This window comes from Babylonia areolata, chromosome 1 (assembly GCF_041734735.1).
Source record: "Babylonia areolata isolate BAREFJ2019XMU chromosome 1, ASM4173473v1, whole genome shotgun sequence".
Classification (NCBI taxonomy): Eukaryota; Metazoa; Mollusca; class Gastropoda; order Neogastropoda; family Buccinidae; genus Babylonia; species Babylonia areolata.
Genome location: NC_134876.1, coordinates 60,851,809 through 60,864,999, shown reverse-complemented (window position 1 = coordinate 60,864,999; position 13,191 = coordinate 60,851,809). Strand labels below are relative to the sequence as shown.

General features: G+C 40.4%; 2 protein-coding genes across 5 annotated transcripts in view; one reads left to right on the top strand and one right to left on the bottom strand.

Moving 5' to 3' along the window:
* LOC143284877 (ribosome biogenesis protein BMS1 homolog) overlaps positions 1-3,787 on the bottom strand; it is a 30,473-nt gene extending 26,686 nt beyond the window's left edge. For all 4 annotated transcript variants that reach the window (XM_076591991.1, XM_076592008.1, XM_076592017.1 and 1 more), the window contains exons 1-3: positions 3,734-3,787; positions 1,468-1,657; positions 621-811 (exon numbers count right to left, since the gene is read on the bottom strand). In XM_076591991.1, the coding sequence (XP_076448106.1) occupies positions 621-811; positions 1,468-1,622 (346 nt within the window). In that variant the 5' untranslated portion in view covers positions 1,623-1,657; positions 3,734-3,787. The remainder of the gene's footprint in view (positions 1-620; positions 812-1,467; positions 1,658-3,733) is intronic.
* A 4,105-nt stretch (positions 3,788-7,892) lies between these two features.
* On the top strand, positions 7,893-12,621 carry LOC143292957 (uncharacterized). Its single transcript, XM_076603680.1, has 2 exons — positions 7,893-8,087; positions 11,953-12,621. The coding sequence occupies exons 1-2, from the start codon at positions 8,042-8,044 to the stop codon at positions 12,420-12,422; spliced, it is 516 nt and encodes a 171-aa protein (XP_076459795.1). The 5' UTR covers positions 7,893-8,041; the 3' UTR covers positions 12,423-12,621.
* The last annotated feature ends 570 nt before the right edge of the window (positions 12,622-13,191 follow it).

Sequence of the window (13,191 nt, the reverse complement as noted above, 5' to 3'; positions counted from 1 at the left end):
AGGGGGGTGGAGACTGAGGTGGCGTGGCCTCTCATCCACATTATCACTTGGAGAAGTCACAATGCACTGTATATCTATCTCTTTTTAATTTTTTTTTTATTGTGGTTGTTCTAGTATGATTTTGTGTATGCAGATATCCATTTGTCCAGAAAATATGATATTTTAGTGCAAATTAACTGACTAAGGTTAGTAATGAATAAGTTGAAAATGTGACAAAAAACAAAACACTGATTTCAAAACAACAGTATGTCACTAAAGTCAAAGATATATAAAATGGGAAAACATCATGTGTTTTGTGTTCTTTATTCATTACCTTTCAGAAAATATATACTTTCATGGATCTTTCTCCAATAACAAAGCGCACAGAATTTTTTGAAAATTTATACCCGTTTTTTTTGTGAAAAAACCCTGGCAAATAGATTTCACTCAAATCTTATTTTCCTGGCAGCGAAAGGGTTAAGCAGTTAGTCAAGTCATAAATAAACACTGATTCTAGACGTATTCTCAAAAAAAATTTTTTTTTTTTTTTTTAACACCCATAAGTACAATCAAATAAACAAATCTTTTTTTCCTGATCTTTTCTTTGGGAACATGTCACCAAATTTTCCCATTTTCCCTACCTGACACCACAGTGACTGGTCCCTGGATGTTGGTGATCTTTTGCCGGGTGTAGTTTTTCACCAAGCACTGCAGCAGCGTGGTCTTGCCCACCTTTGGAGGACCCACAATACCCACAACTACGGGAGGCGGCTCCAGCACAGTGCGATCTGGCAACGGGATGTGGATCTTCTTGGTTTTCACATCTTGAGATCTGTGGAGGACAGAAAAAAGGAGAAGAAAAATAAACTGCAAAGGCTGGATGTATCATGAACAGTCGCTCAGTAGCTCATGGCTGACCCCAGAGACTGATGAAACCAAGCACAATTCTGTCAAAGACTGATCACAACGGATGAGTAAACAGAAGATGCGAAAGAATAAAAATATGCCAGATTCTTTTTTAATTTTTTTAAAATTATTATTATTTTTTAAAATAAAACAACAAAAAAAGTCATGAATAAAACAACCCCCGTCCCCCCACTCAAGTGTTATACTAAAATATATATATATATATATTTTTTTTACGGTGTATGCTTTTACATTTCTTCTGGACTACATGAACCTGTTAATATATCATATGACAATAGAGAAAACCGTGATATATATATATATATATATATATATATATATATATATATATATATGTGTGTGTGTGTGTGTGTGTGTGTGTGTGTGTGTGTGTGTATGACTGTATCTTCTCATTGAGTCATTCATTACTGAATTATGAGGCTGTAGCTGTAACATGTTTTTCATGCATGAACTGGACTTTGCACTGCACGCACACTCTGCTGTACATATTATAGCTGTATTCACACAAACAAACAAACAAACAAATTATGTACATTCCAGTCACATAAAACTATTTCCTACCTGTGAAACTTTTTCGCAGCCTTGACAGCAGACTGAATGGAGAAGGCCTTTGGGTTCCTTTGCCTGGCTGTTTGGTCATCTCCACGTGTCTTCTCCTTTTTCCGTTCAGCCTTTGGGCCAGCTTTCTTTGTTCGATGCTTTTTGTGCTCCTCCATTTCGTCTTTCGACTCCTGTCAATGTATACTTTTTCCTAAAATGAAAAAAACACACCAACTTTTTGTGTGTGACCATTTTTGAAATATCAAATTGGAGCTTAAGAAAATGAGAGAGACATGCACATACAAAAAGAGAGAGAATGAGAGATATAATATACATGCACACACAAGAGAGAGTGAGAGAGAGAGAGAGAGAGAGAGAGAGAGAGAGAGAGAGAGAGAGATACACATGCATGCATGCACTGATGCCGAGACACACACGCCACTCACATCCCCCCCCCACTTCCACCCAGATCCACCCCTACACCCCTTCTTCCTCCCCCCCCACCCCCTCCGACCCACACACAGAGACATGCACACACGGTGAGAGAGAGAGAGTGAGAGGGATGAACCACTGAAAACGAAAAACTGTTACAAGGATATGTTTGAAAGTTTGTCGATCCTGTCACAAACTTATTTATTTCCCAAAGTTACAAGATGACCTGATTGCGTATTTTACACAAGTTCTACACTTCATTACATGCGTGTCTTTGTCGTACTGCAGCCATTTGAATTTTGTCTTCCATGAATGTTCATAAATGTGGCTTTTCTTTTTCCATGATCTGTCCCCTTTTGAAGTTGGCTGATTGACGTCTGCTGATTCAGAATTAGCCTTTTTGTCTTCTTTGTGTTTTGGAGTGTCAAGTCATTATAGCCATGCCATTTTGATTTTGAACTGTATCACACAGTAATTGACAAGCCATGTTGTGAGCGCACTGGAAAAAAGGCAACAGTTTCCTGTAAAGGGAGATGAGACGAAAATAACTTAACTCACAGCAGCCACCAATTTCGCAAAAATAAGATGCTGACAGATGCTCTTGTTTGAGCATCGCTCGTTCACATTTCAATTGATGCCGATTTCATAATGCATCCCGCAGACTCCCTGGCCAAAACTGTAGCATGTCCTCTCTCATTTTAGAAGTCAGAGACGCATATATGTGCGTTAACGGAAGCCCTCATATATCAATGTCATGATATACAATTACAGAATGTAGAGGAAACTTCTTACTGACTTTATTTTGTATTCGTAAATAGGACTTTATTATAAGTCATTATAAACAAAGTTTGTCCAAGCAATACTTATTGATTACATAACTGTGTGACTAAAACAATAAGATCTGGTTCGGTTTTGTCACTTGCACCAGTACAAGTATTGTCAATGATAATAACAATGAATACTTATATAGCACACTAACCAGAAATCTACTCTAGGTGTTTTACAAAACACTTTTAAGCACACACATCAAAATGTGACTAACAAACAACACACACACAATGTATACATACATTTTAACATACAAACGTATATAACAGCTGCCCTCCACGAATATGCACATACAGGCACACACACAGGCACACATGCGCAGATGCACACACAGCCAATGAGCCATGCACACAGACAGACACGCGCAGGCATCCGATATCAAACATATGAACACACACAAATACACATTCATGTGTATGTGTACACATGCATATATATGTATACACATATAGTCAAGCACACTACACACAAAGAAGTGGACCTGACACAACCAAACTTATTACTGAAGGAAGAGGTGGATTTTGAGACCAGATTTGAAAGAGGCGAGGGAGTCAGAATGACAGAGGTTATATGGGAGCTTGTTCCACGTCTGTGGTGATTGAAAAGAAAATAACCTGTGTCCGTTGGTCTTACTTCTGACGAGAGATACCGTGAGGAGTCGAGGAAGAACGGAGCTTGCAAAATGGAAAAGTATGTGTATTTGTTTTATGAATATAAAATGAAAAAAAAAAGAATAAAGGAAAAAAAAAGTGGGATAAATAATTATGTTTTTGTCAAGTGCAGGTGTGGATAATGGTTCAGTTATTCGCTAATTTTGAGTATTTGGGCATCTTTCATACATTGCATCCATTAATGCTTGCCAGGATCGTTGCATGATCATGCACTGCCAAAACATGTGTCTGATACATTTGACAGATTTAATTAAAAACAGAAAATGAATAATAATAATAATACTACAAAACAGTACACCTACAAAAGATTCAAAACACATTCTATATTCCGTTCTCAAAGTAACACAATGTCTCACCTCACCACGTGAAATCCACGACGTGCATGCCCAAGAAAATAAGACCAACATGGAAGGGGGATAATGCTCGATGACTTTCTGTATCTTTTTACCGATATATATGAGAAAGAGAGAGGAAGAGAGCAGTGAACATCGCATCGTCCATTAAATTTTGGGCAGGAGGGAGGTACTGAGAGAGAGAGAGAGAGAGAGGGGAGGGGGGGGGGGGGGGGGGGGGGGTTACGATATAATATGACACGATAAACATTCATTTTCAAAGATGGAAAATGAGCTTTCTTTTATTCCTTTTGCCTTGCCATTTATTTGGGACTGACAAGCACATGCACTCAAGAGAATTAATTTTGATCACCATATTTTGGACGGATATCACGCGCACATACGTGTCCATGTGTGTGTGTGTGTGTGTGTGTGTGTGTGTGTGTGCCGTGTGCGTGCCACGCCGGTGTGTGTGTGTGTGTGTGTGTGTGTGTGTGTGTGTGTGTCGCAAGTGCACGTGAGAGAGATAAACTGAATTGCCGAGACATTTGCCGGAAACAAGATGATGTGCTTCACATATATTCAGACTCTTTTTCATTCACAACAAATGAAAATCAATTCTTACACCAACCAGAAATATGCTGACGACAATTGAATTGACAACAAGATCCTTCGGTCTTTTCGAATTTCTCCACCGAGGCTTTCAGACAACAAAATACGTGAAAGATATCAAATAGTACGTATATGGCGGAGGACAATATTGACGCAAATGAGAACAAGGCTGAATTAAATGATGATGAAAACAGCCGGAACTCATGGCTTCTGCTGGGATCGAACGACTTGCTGGAAGCATAAACACTAGACTTCCCTTGAGATATTAGTGTCTGAATGCTTGAAGCACGCCGCGTTGTAAACAGCCGGCTCTGACGCGGCTTCAGTGGTGGCAACCTGATATCACCGTTCAGCTGAATGTCTCGGTTTCACTGATCTTGATGAGAACCAGTCAATGGTGCAGCGCATAATGCACGCACAGTGATTTTCGAAGGCCGGCTTCAGCTGCCACCTTAAAAGAATCGGTTCAGTTAGAGTATTTTCTCTCTGACATTATTATACAATTACAAAACATCGCTCTTCACTGACAATGTTCTGGTTAAGTTTTGCAATTCAGTTCTCGCTTGTTCACCTTACTCTATGTGGTGTAGCGTATATGGATTTGTCCGAACGCAGTGACGCCTCCTTGAGCTACTGAAACTGAAACTTACCTTACTCTTCTCTCAAGTTGTGCCAGACGCGACATCAGAAAGTTCCGGCAAAATTACGCTGCTAGACTTGGCCTCTGAAACAGGAAACGAGAACAGTGTAGCCTATTACCATCATGCCAAACTGATAACTTCACTGGTTTCACCAATAGAAAACGCGGAGAGTGGAGTACAAAATCCGCCACTGACCGGCCACACTTGCACACAGTCACTTACCATGATCCCGGCGTTAGAGTTTTAGTTTCAGTTTCAAGGACGGAGGCGTCAAAGACGGTGGTGCGCACCGCTGCTCCACACATGCGTCAACACATCAGCTTGAGAAAGAAAGAAAAAAACAACTGACAACCCCCCCCCCAAAACAACAAAAACAAAAAACAAAACAAAACAAAACAACAACAACAACAATAAACAAAACACCAAAAAAACAACAAAAAAACAGAAGAAGAAAAATGAAAAAGAAGCAGATTCCTGACCTGCACATAAACCCAACACTCTGGTCAGAACCTTAATTGAGAGCCTGTAATAGGCACGTATATGAACTGCCTTGAACGACATATGGTAAATAAACAAAATAAACAAACAAGTAAATACGTTAAGTACAATAAAAAAAAAATGATACCTACACATGCATGTATACTCACACAAGCTTGCACTGGCGCCCTCACTTAGGCGGGCGCGCGCGCGCGCGCGCACACACACACACAAACACACACATACCCATACACACACACATACACACACACACACACGCACACATACACACACATACATACACACACACACACACACACACACACACACACACACACACACACACACACACACACACACACTGTCACAGTTTTGCTCCTGTGGTCACAAACTCTTCCGTCAACCTCTCCGAGGCCATGAACGAAACAAGCATGTTCGTCAAGTCCCGTCCTAAAACCCGTCTCGGTCTAGAGAGTGGGGATGTTTACTTGGGCAAGGCACTCTCCACTATGATCAGTTTCTAGCCCTGACAGTCGGGACAGCAGTTACGTCCTCTGCATGCTGTTCTGATGGTGATACAGACTAACACAGACGACTGAATCACACAAGTGGAGTGATGGCCTAGAGGAAACGCGTCCGCCCAGGAAGCGAGAGAATCTGAGCGCGCTGGTTCGAATCACAGCTCAGCCGCCGATATTTTCTCCCCATCCACTAGACCTTGAGTGGTGGTCTGGACGCTAGTCATTCGGATGAGACGATAAACCGAGGTCCCGTGTGCAGCACGCACTTAGCGCACGTAAAAGAACCCACGGCAACAAAAAGGTTGTTTCTGGCAAAATTCTGTAGAAAAATCTACGTCAGTAGGAAAGACAAATAAAACTGCACGCAGGAAAAATACCAAAAAAAAAAAAAAAAGAAAAGAAAAAAGGTGGCGCTGTGGTATAGCGACGCGCTCTCCCTGGGGAGAGCAGCCCGAATTTCACACATAGAAATCTGTTGTGAAAAAAAAAAAAAAAAAAAAGTTTTTGGAAGGACCGGAAAGACTGTTATCCATTCTGAAGAACTTCAAACTCATTGTTGGTTCGGAGATGAAGCCAGTATTTGTTTGATTGTTTTGACATTTTTCTTTGCTTTGTCGTGAGCCCGATTATTTTCTTTCTTTTGCGCGCGCGCGCGCGCACGTGTGTGTGTGTGTGTGTGTGTGTGTGTGTGCGTGATTTATTTGTTTTGTTTTTGTGGGATTCAGATAACCTGATTCAGTTCATACCATTGTATTACTTTCCAGCTGTATGAAACGATTGGGACAAACTGTCAAGATCTGGATAACTTGTATGTGCTATTGTAAAATAATAGATATGTTCACAAAATCCATTTGTTTGTGAGGGAAGATCATTGATATATATTGCGAAAAAAACTAAAACAGGGCTGAGCGCAGAACCTTGTAGTTGACAAGCCGGGCAGTTTACTGTAAGTTTCACAGGAAGAGGCAGAGTGCTATTAATTTTGATACTGTTTTCTGATACCGAGCATTTTGCCTCAGTATTTCGTGGTCGATGAGGTTTTGAAGCTTTTGTGAAGAAGAAGAAGGAGGAGGAGTTGGAAGAGGAGGTAAAGGATCAGGAGGAGGAGAAAAAGAAGAAGTAGAAGAAAGAAAGAAAGAAAGAAAGAAAGAAAGAAAATGCAAGTGGAAGGACTTTCGTTTATTATTGTATTGATTATATTCTAGAAAATACGCCGGCTTCCGAAGGTAGAGACACATTTAAGTGTGTGCTGACAAAGGCAAGCACGTGATGTAGCTATACGTTAAGGGCCTTCAATAAATATCATCTTACTACACCTCGTTGTTAGAACACACCATAAAAGTGACGTGTCTCTTGATACTCGACATTATTGATCGACACCGGAAGCTCTGATGAAACACAAGACGCTAACAGGTAGCTGCGTACGTTTCACTTTGATTTTTTGCTTTCTTCACATCCTTTACTCAGACAACGGACCTTGGAGTAAAAACAAAACAAAACAAAACCAAAAACGAAAAGAAAAAAAACAACAAAACAAAACAAAACAAAACAAAACAAAAACCGAGGAAAAAAGTCACCACTGCTTATTGTGAAATTAATAATCTGATTGCTAATTCATATGACAATTGGGGAATGGTAACATATCTAACTATTCATGTGATGTCTGCTGCTAATTCTCCCCCCACTCCATGTGTGTGTGTGTGTGTGTGTGTGTGTGTGTGATGTCTGTCTGTGTCCATAGCCACCCTCTTTCTCTCTCCATCCCTGCCTATCTCTTTCTCACGTGGAGGGTGGGGACTGCCTTTGTTTCACTATGATTGGTCGAGACAGCAATGCACGTGAGGTGACGTAAGCTTTGCACATGCGCAGGATCCGGAGAACACGATAGAAAGCGGACTTCAAATGCAAAAGAAGACAGTGAGAGAAAGAAGAACGAGTTCTCGCGGTTTGAGCCTGCAGAACTTGAGACAGCTATCACTGCCTTAGAAATACACTGCTGGAATTACAGATTTTTTAAACGCACGGGTGGAAAAAAGAAAGAAAGAAGCATTCTTTTCAATGAAAGGGTGACTGCAGACAGAATGTTTGTCACAATTTGTTTGGTGTGCTTCCTTGGTGTCCTCGCAGGTAAGAGAGAGAGAGAGAGAGAGAGAGAGAGAGAGAGAGAGAGAGAGCGATCATAATAAATCATTTGATCGTGATTTTCTCCTGTCCTGTAGCACCAGATTAATGTCTTCATATTTTTACTCGCTATTTTAAGGAAATTATACGCATGTCGGCCGATTTAGTTATTTTCTTCAGAAAAAAAAGCTTTAGTGGCTCTGTGGTGTCCGCATTGTATGGCAATGCGTGTGTGTGTGTGTGTGTGTGTGTGTGTGTGTGTGTGTGTGTGTGTGTGTGTGTGTGTGTGTGCGTGGGTGCGCGCGCGCGGGTGTTCTCAACTCCTTTCTTTAGTTTACTTCAGTCTTGTTACTAAATAGTGATATTCGATTAAGATAGAATGAACAAAATCTGTATGCATGTAATGCGTGTGTCTGAGTGCATGCGTACGAGCGTGCGTTTGCGCGCGCGCGCGCGTGTGTTTTGAACATATATATGTGTATGAGTGCACCATGTGTGTGTGTGTGTGTGTGTGTGTGTGTGTGTGTGTGTGTGTGTGTGTGTGTGTGTGTGCGTGTGCGTTCATTCTTTAGTTTAACGTCTTTTCACTGTAAGTGATATTAGACGATGGAAAGGAAAAAAATCGAGTGGGAGGAGGGGGAAGGGGGGAATTACTGTGTACGCATACAAGTAAGTGAAAGTGTGTGTGTGTGTGTGTGTGTGTGTGTGTGTGTGTGTGTGTGTGTGTGTGTGTGTGTGTGGACTATTTAACAAGGAGTTGAAAAAGTCATACATTAGCAATGGACTGCTGAAGATCGTCAACACTGAAGATGATTTCAGTTCAGGAATTTGAGACTTTAACATGTCGCAAGTTGGTATATGCTCGGCTGTTATGTGAGCACCACAGATGCAAGAAACATTACTGACATATTTTGTCCTAAAACAATTCATTTTCCATCTGCAGATTAGAGAAATGATTTGCCTCTTATGAAAATCATTATGGTAATGTTTTCCCATGAAACCATACATTTTCTGTATGTTCTTATGTAACTCCGAGTTACCGGTGTGTTTTTCTTCAAACTGAAATTTTGACCATTGGACTTTTTCTACCATGGTGTAACATTCCTGTAGTGAAAGCGAAATATTTATTTCTAACTCCTTCGTGGAGCTTCTAGCTCCTTTTTTTTTTTTTTTTAGCCGAAATGTCAACTTTTTCATTATAGTACAAACTGTGAAAAGAATGTCATCCCTGTAAATCAAGCTGGTTTAAAAAAAAAGAAGATCCACAATTGATCATTTAGTGAAATTAACCGCTCAGGTTAAGCACCAATTTGCGAGACGAAAATATTTGCTTGCAACTTTTTTTTATTTTTTTATTTTTTTATTTTTATTTTTTACATTACTAAAGCCTATGACCAAGTGTGGCATTCACGTCTAATGTTAAAACTGAATACGATTGGATTATCGGGACATATGTATAACTTTATAAAAGACTTCTTAGAAAACAGAAAAATTCAGGCTAAAATAGGGAATACGTATTCATCTACACGAACATTGCAGACAGGTATTCCTCAGGGCCCTGTAATTGCTCCAATATTGTTCAACATTCTAATGAATGATCTACCAAAAAAAAAACACACACAAAAAAACTAACAAAAATCGTTGTAATGGTTCAATACGCTGACGATATATGCATGTGGATGAAAGTTACAATCAAAAAGAATACGCCTGCCCGATATATGAATTACACAAAAAAACTATATCAAAATGAATTAAACACAGTAGCAAATTATATGAGCGAGAATGGTCTGCAAATATCAACCGAAAAAACACACTTGATGCTTTTTAATAATGGATCAAGTCCAGCAACATTGCCTTCCTTTAAGATTTACGATAACACCCTAGAATATAAAAAAGCAGTTACATTCCTTGGAGTACACCTTACATCAAAATTAACTTGGAATCATCATATCGATTACATTTTAACAAAGGCCAGGAAAACATTAAACTTCTTGAAAAAAGTATGCAAATAACCATGGAGCCAGGACATACTCATTCTACTACACCTTTGCACATCACTGGTTCGGTCAAAACTTATATATGCACAAGAAGTATACTTCAGTGCACCGAAATATTTATTGAAAAAAAATTCAAAGCATAGACTGCAGAGCATATAAACTGGCACTTGGCTTACCAGTCCATGCTTCCAGTAAGAAAACGTACAGTGCAGCGGGAGTATTACCATTAGAGGATCAAAGGGAACTTGCGTGTAGTAAATTTGTCTTGAGAAGTTTAACGGACGAAAATGATTTGGAATCGGAAATAAATCTCAAACCCGACCGCGATTTTCCAAAGAGAGCTAGATCTATATCCTCTCATATCACACTGGGAACATACACGTCAAGTATTTTAACAAATTCCGGCGTGAATAAAGCCCCACATTTTGCTAAAAGGTCTGTAGTATTACCTACACCTGTATGGGAACTTCAAAGAGCGCAATTTGATATCGATCACACTGATCTGACCAAAGATGACAACATAAATGTACTTACATCGCATGTACGAATCCATTTGGAAGAGAAATACCTTAATCAACTAAAGATTTTTACAGACGGCTCTGTTGTAAATGATAGAGCTGGTGCTGCTTTCGTTATTCCAGACCTTAACTTTCAAAACTCTTTTCAACTGGGAGAGAATAAGTCCATCTTCACAGCTGACCTCATAGCAATTCTAATGGCGTTAAATTTCATGATATCCTTTCCGAAAACTATATTTCAGATTCTATTTTGTGTTGATTCTAAATCAGTTCTTCACGCTATTGAACTTATAAAAGAAACGGTTAGGTATGAACTCATTATTGAAATTAACCATTTGATTCACGAACTCTTATTAAGAGGCTCTCACATAACCTTTTGCTGGATTCCTTCTCATTGCGGTGCGTGTGCGTGTGCGTGTGTATGTATGTGTGTGTGCGCGCGCTCGCGCGAACGCACATGATGCCTTATCCTGTCACTGATGCACACAATGATATGTTAAAATAAAGGACCACTTGCAGACAAATAAAACATTTCAAAAAAGGACCACCGTTGAACAAATTAACATATTGTTATTACAATGAAGGACTACAAATACACAAAAAATAACCTATTACAATCAAGGACCACTGATAAATTAACAGACATAATTATTACAATTAACGACCATTGAAAGACAAAATAGCATTATAACAACGAAAGACCACTGATATACATGAATGATAACAACATAATGCAAGAAAGAACCGCTGATGCACGAAATAATATCTTGAGTGAAGGTATGTGTGTGTGTATGTATGTATCGATGGATGGATGGATATCTGTATGTAATTGTGTGTGTGTATTTGTGTATGGAAATATCGGTGTATGTATGTATGTATGTATGTATGTATATGTATGTATGTATGTATGTATGTATGATTAAAATTCAAGTATGTACTGTCAGCCGTCTGCTCGCTTCTCAGGTTTCTCTCTCTGTCTCTGTCTCTGTCTCTGTCTCTCTCTCTCTCTCTCTGTGTGTTTGTGTATGCGTGCATGTGAGTATGTGCATACATGTGTGTGTGTGTGTGCATGCGTGTGTGCGTGTATAGAGCTAGAGATATACAGCCACACGAGTATTGCTTACAGTTTCTTCACACACACACACACACACACACACTGACGAACACACACACACACACTGACGAACACACCCCCCCCCTCTACCCCCACACCTACCCCCCCCCCCCCCCCCCACACACACACTGACACCCCCCCCCCTCTAAACACACACACACACACACACATACATACACACACAAACAAACAAACCAACAAAACAAAATCAACGCCCTTTTCTCTTCTCCCATCCCCTACAGACGTCTCTGGCGGAGAAGACTCACCAGCATCGCTCAATGGCGGGGAACCCGGAAACCTGGCCAACCAGCTGTTGCGGAGAACAGGGTTCAACGTCAAGGACCTGCCTGAGGACCTCATGGAGACGGGCGCTGACCTCTACCAGCTAGCCAAGAACGCCAGCGGGCCCATACAGACGATCCTGGTCAACGTCCAGGGCATGCTGGAAACCAACACCAGCCTGGCCAAGATCAAGGAGACGTTCCTGAGGTTGCTGACCGACGCTGAATTTGTCCGGGCGGCTAAGAGGCTGATGGATGAGCACAAGGGCAACGCCGGCGCCCCGTTGTTCCAGAGGAAGATTGAGAGGATGCTGTTGGTCCAGATGCAGGAGAACGGTGCTGGCGAGCTCACGGCGTCCGTGGTGTGCGTGGTGGTGGTGGGCTTTCTGGGCCTGGTGGTGGTGGTCCGCGGCCTGGACTTTCTTATCTGAGAGCTTAGTTAGAAAGGGGTTTCTATTTTTCTGTTTCTGTTTCTTTTTTTTTTTTTTTTTTTTGGGTGTTGTTTTGTCCTGTTTCGTTCTAGTTCTGTTCTTCTGTTTCTGCTCTGGTCTTATTGTAAACTGAAGCCATTTGCATTTTGGCTTGTTTCTGTGAAGGTGGGTGGGTGGATGGGTGGGTGGTGTTCTGTGAGTGATGTGTTGGTGGTGGTGTTTATTATAATGACATCATCATCATCATCATCATCATCATCTTCTTCTTCTTCTTTTTCTTCTTCTTAGTAGCATTATCATTATTATCAGTAGTAGTAGTAATGTAAAAGTAGTAGTAGTAGTAGTAGTAGTAGTAGCCGCATCATCATCATCATCAGTAATCGTCGTCGTCGTAGTACTGAGGAAAAGTAGTAGTCGTAGTAGTAGTAGTAGTAGTAGCAGTATCACCATTATTATCATCATTATGAATGTCATTACTGAGGAAAAGTAGTAGTCGTAGTAGTAGTAGTAGTAGTAGTAGTAGTATCACCATTATTATCATCATTATGAATGTCATTATGACTATATTATCAATATTACGATTAAATATAAAAAAGACAGAATTTGATGAGAGTGATGATGATAGTTATCATTATCATTATCATCGTCATCATTATCTTCTTCTTCTTCATACGGGCCCGCGTGACCGTACTCACACATACACACACACACACACACACACACACACAGACACACTCATAGACAACGCAAGCACGCACGCACGCACACA